This window comes from Lactuca saligna, chromosome 8 (genome assembly GCF_052625555.1).
Source record: "Lactuca saligna cultivar CGN05327 chromosome 8, ASM5262555v1, whole genome shotgun sequence".
Lineage (NCBI taxonomy): Eukaryota > Viridiplantae > Streptophyta > Magnoliopsida > Asterales > Asteraceae > Lactuca > Lactuca saligna.
The window spans coordinates 26,953,869-26,959,062 of NC_136424.1; the positions used below are offsets into that span (position 1 = coordinate 26,953,869).

General features: G+C 38.7%; 1 protein-coding gene across 1 annotated transcript; it reads right to left on the reverse strand.

The window, feature by feature from the left end:
- Window positions 1-1,498: 1,498 nt before the first annotated feature.
- On the reverse strand, window positions 1,499-4,519 carry LOC145009498 (uncharacterized). The gene is made up of 5 exons (XM_078968185.1): window positions 4,469-4,519; window positions 3,131-3,455; window positions 2,772-3,073; window positions 2,464-2,660; window positions 1,499-1,709 (listed from the first exon to the last, which is right to left on the reverse strand). The coding sequence occupies exons 1-5, from the start codon at window positions 4,517-4,519 to the stop codon at window positions 1,499-1,501; spliced, it is 1,086 nt and encodes a 361-aa protein (XP_078824311.1).
- Between the last annotated feature and the right edge of the window lie 675 nt (window positions 4,520-5,194).

A 5,194-nucleotide genomic window follows, 5' to 3' on the forward strand; every position in this document is an offset into this window, starting at 1 on the left:
AGTACCACGAACAAGAATTAGGAAAATCATAAAGATCTTCGTGCAAGAGTGTGCCAATAGAAAAGAAATAAAGCAAAGTATTTGTGGGATTTAAGTAATGTCTATTTAGACACGATACTATGGATCCCGGGCACGAATCGCTTCATTAAAGTCAAGAGAGAATTAGAAGTGTCTATGTGGTTTCCTGTTGAAATATGATCAAATGTTTATTAAGAAACATTGGAAGGCATCTTTTCAAATTTAAGCTATAAGGGGCGGCTTAGCTTCAACCGAACTTTAGTACTTGACATAAGACCAAAAGTTGGATGAAGTACTTGTGAGACCGATGTGGCCTATAAAACAAGTAGGTTTGAATAATTTTCAGTGACTTGGTGATAATTGTAGAAATCTCAAAAACAAAAACAAACTGAATCTTTTGGGAAGAAAAGTCTTGGTATTTAGACAATTTCATAAAGATCGCTCAAAAATAAAAAGAGATTTTTTGGTACCTTGCATTAAAGTGGATTCATTAATACGTGGGTGAAAACTAGAACATGTTATTGTTCACCGTTAATTCATTACAGGTTTTGGATTTCAGGTTTCACTCAGCACATGGTGAAACAAAACTAAGATCGTTAACATAGATGTTGTGTAACCATAAACCTCAGTGGTAACTTCTGAGAGTCTCAAGGGCTACATTCATGACATGAAGTATTATGGAGAATAGTGATGAGATGGCTAAAGGACAAAAAGTACCTCTGCTATGTGAAAGTGACCAAGAAGTTAACACTTTACTTAATACGAGAAGAGTAAGGTAGCTTGTGACTTGAGTGAATTTATCAGCCTGATCGGGAAGAATCGATTTATGTAAATCGAATCATTATGGCTTCACTTAAAGTCTTTGAGGCTTCGGTCAACATGCAGCAACATGATTCTAGGGACACTTAGCTAGTACAAAGATAAAGATAAATATACCTGCCCCAACTACTGCATTTGAAGATGTCCATGAGTCCATTCTTAGAAATAATGAAGCGAAATGGACCGAGCATTCGGTTCATTTCGATCCCTGAAAATTCTGGAACCGAAATAGACCGAGCGTTCGCTCTATTTCGCTTGACTAATTTAAATGAGGTGAAAGAGGTTTCGGCACTAACTCAGCTTCCATCATTCCTAAGCCTTGCAGAATTTTATTAAAACTTGCTTCAGGTAAGGATTTTGTGAAAATATAAGCTAGTTGATCAGCTGATCGAACAAAGTGGACTTCAACGTTACCATCTTCAATGTGATATTTGATGAAGTGATATGTCAGTGCGATGTGTTTCATTTTAGAGTGTTGTACTGGGTTGTGACATATTCGAATAGAACTTTCTGAGTCACAACAGAGAGGAATCTTCTTCATGTTCAGGCCATAGTCTCTAAGTTGACTTTGTATCCAGATGACCTGTGAAGTGCATGATGCTGCTGCGATGTATTTAGCTTTGGCTGTAGAAAGAGACACACACCTTTGTTTCTTGGATTGTCAGCTAACAAGTTTACCATTAAGGAACTGACAACCACCAGTGGTCCTCTTTCGGTCAAGACCACATCCTCCAAGATTAGCATCAGAGAATGCTTGAACAAAGAAGCCTGATTTCGCTGGGTACCAAGGACCGAGAGATGAGGTTCGCTTCAAATACCTAAAGATGTTCTTAACAGCCACCATATGAGGTCCGCGTGGATTAGCTTGGAACCTGGCACAATAACAAACAGAAAAAATAATATCTGGTCTACTAGCTGTTAGAAACATTAGAGACCCTATCATTTGCTGAAAGAGGGTCATATCAACAGCCAGATTCTCCAAAGATGGTGTTAACTTCGTTCCAAATGTCATAGGAACCTTTACTTTGGAATATCCTATCACACCAAACTTAGGCAGTAGGGTCTTCGTGTAAGCCTCCTGGTTGATAAATATGCCTTTGGGTCCCTCTCTAATATCCAAGCGAAGGAAAAGAGTTAATTGGACCCATTGAGCTCATCTCAAATTTAGTCTCCACCAACTTCTTGAATCTAGCTGTTAGGATGGGATTCGTGGAACCGAAGATGATGTAATCGACGTAAATTTGGACGATCAATAAGTGGTCACACTCTTTCTTGTGAAAAAAGGTTGGGTCAACCGAACCTTGTTTAAACTTGGGCATTTTTAGAAATTGAGTAAGGGTTTCATACTAAGCTCTATGAGCTTGCTTCAAACAGTAGACGGATTTAACCAAAATACAACAATGATTAGGATACCTTTCGTTCACAAAACACGGTGGTTGCTCAACATATACAGTCTCCTCTAGGTCTCCATTCAGGAAAGCACACTTGACATCCATTTCAAATACTTCAAAGTTTTTGTGTGCGACATATACCAGAAAGATTCGCACCGATTCCAACCTTGCTACTGGAGCGAAAGTCTATTCATAGTCTATCCCTTCTTCCTGACAGTATCCCTTCACCACCAACCTAGCTTTGTTGCAAATTACATTTCCTTCTTTGTCCATCTTGTTTTTGAAAACCCATTTTAAGCGGAGTACAGATTCATATTTAGGTGTGGGAATCAACTTGCAAACCTGATTTCTCTCAAACTCATTGAGTTCGTTATGCATAGCTTGTACCGAATCAGAGTGATCAAGCATAGTATTCACTGTTTTCGGCTCAATCTTGGAAACAAAGGAGTTAAACATACAAAATTCTACTTGAGAGAATAAATTAGTTTGCTTCGCTTTTAGTTGAGAGAGTGTGAGAACTCTATCAGATGATTAGCCAATTACTTGAGTTTTTGGATGATCACGTGTCCATTTAACGAGTGGAGGATAATTTGGATCATAAGCAGGTTCCAATTCAGCATGTATTTTTTCCTCAAATTCTGATTGAGAATCTTTGTTATTTGTTTCATTATCCCCCCCCCCCCTCTCAAATGACGAAACTATTTCAACATTTAGTTCAGAATACTCCCCCTCGGTTGGACTTCCATGGTTTGAAGTTGATGATGGATTCTCCCCCTCGAATGATGAGACGTTTTCAACAGTAGGTTTAGAATTCTCCCCTTCGAATGGAACTTCATGGGTCTTTTCTGGTGATGGATTTTACCCCTGGAATATACAACTTTCTTTTGGAGCTCCGCTTGGACCTGACTGTTCAGTTGGTCCTTGATGTTTGCTTTCCATTTCTTTTGCTGCTTCATCGATAATTTTCTTCAAGTTGTTGATATCGTTGTCAGCTGCCTTTGTCTCATAATGAATTGCTCTCTCTGGTTCATCAAAGAGCAACCTGTATTCTTCAAATAGATTGGAAATTAGGACCGAGACTTGACCTAATTTTGGAAGGATTTCCTCCGTTGTTCCTTTGCTTGATTGAAGTTTCTTCACGTAATCATCATCAAAGGTGACATAATAGGTTTCCTCAATTTTATTTGAATGTTTATTCAGAACCCTATATGCCTTTGAAGTTACCGACTAACCAATAAAAATCCCTTCATCTGCCTTTACATCAAACTTGTTTTGGTTCTCTTTGGAGTTGAAAATAAATCACCATGAACCGAACACATGGAAGAACTTTACATTTGGCTTGCGATTATTCAAGATTTTGTATGAAGTGATGAAAAAGCGCTTATTGAGGAGGGATCAGTTATAGGTATAGCAGATAGCAGCTATTGCATCAGCCCAGAAGTACAAAGGTAAGGAGGCGAAGCTGAGCATGGTTCGGGCTGCTTCACACAAAGAGCGGTTTCGCCTTTCAACTATGTCATTCTTTTGTGGAGTGTAGGGAGCAGAGAAGTTGTGAGACACTCCCTTATCAATAAAAAATTCTTCGAACTCTTGATTTTTGAATTTCAACACGTTGTCACTTCGGACATTTCTAACCACCTTTTGCAGTTTAAGTTCCACTTGCTTTATAAATGCTTTGAGATTTGGAGTCGCCTCTAATTTCTATTTAAGAAATAAAACCCAGGTGAAACGTGAAAAGTCATCAACAATTACTAAAATATACTTACTACCACCGATGCTTTCGGTTGCTGAAGGACCACACAAGTCAATGTGTAAAAGTTCAAGTGGTTCGATGATCTTTGTGTTAACACGTGTGGGATGACTCTTTCGACTTTGCTTTCCCATCTCACATGCAATGCACAAATATTCCTTACTAAATTTGAGAAGTGGAAGTCGTCGTACATGATCACCGATAACTAACTTGTTGATATCCTTAAAGTTGAGATGTGAGAGCCTTCGGTGCCATAGCCAAATTTCGCTAGAGTGTGCTTTCGTTAAAAGCCTACAACTGGTTTTCCTCGAATTGGGTTAAGATTTAGAGGATACATTTCTCCTTTTCACTTGGATTTTAATAGGACAGTCTTCGTCTTCTTTTCAACAATCTCCGAACCTTCATCATCGGACGAAACCTTCAGGACAGTTCCCACAACCAGTTAAGAGACACTGATGAGATTGTGCTGCAATCCCTCTACATATGATACCTTCCGAATTGAGAATTCACCGTTTTTGATCATTCCGTAGCCTTTGATCATGTCATATGAATTATTTCCTTATTTGACACATCCACCATCCTTAAGGGCCCGAAACTCCCTTAGCTCTTCCTTTCTTCTTTTCATGTGACGTGAGTAGCCACTATCAATGTACCATTCATCGTCGAACTACTCGTCACTTATAACCTGCCAAAATCAAGCAAATTTAGGAATCCAAAGTTTCTTGGGTCCTTGTGAGCCTTTTACAGGATAGGGAATTGCAACAGGAAGATCAACCAAATATGTTCTTTTTATTAAAGTGGTTTCATCTTTTCTTTTGATGGTAAAAACCTTGATTTTATTGTTTTCTTGTTTTGGTTTATTTGAATCAGACTATTTAATTTTGTTTTGATTCTCATTTAAACTAGTTCTTATATTCCTAGGGTTAGCTGACGTCTTCTTGGCATGAACTTCAGAGTGCAAGACTGGATTTCCCTTTCCTTTGATGTCCTTGACTGGGTTCAACTTTGGTTGTTGACGAGGATGATGGACTTTAGGACCGAAACTGGTCTTTCAGTTGTTATCACTGCTTGATTCGACACCAAAACTATTTCTTCGATTCGTTTGACTGCAAGAATTACAGTGAGTGCATCGACCTCTGTTTATCTGAGGCCTTACTTTCGCCTGTGGATTCGATACCTTGTGAACGTGATGAGCGTTTTGAGAATTCCAAAACTG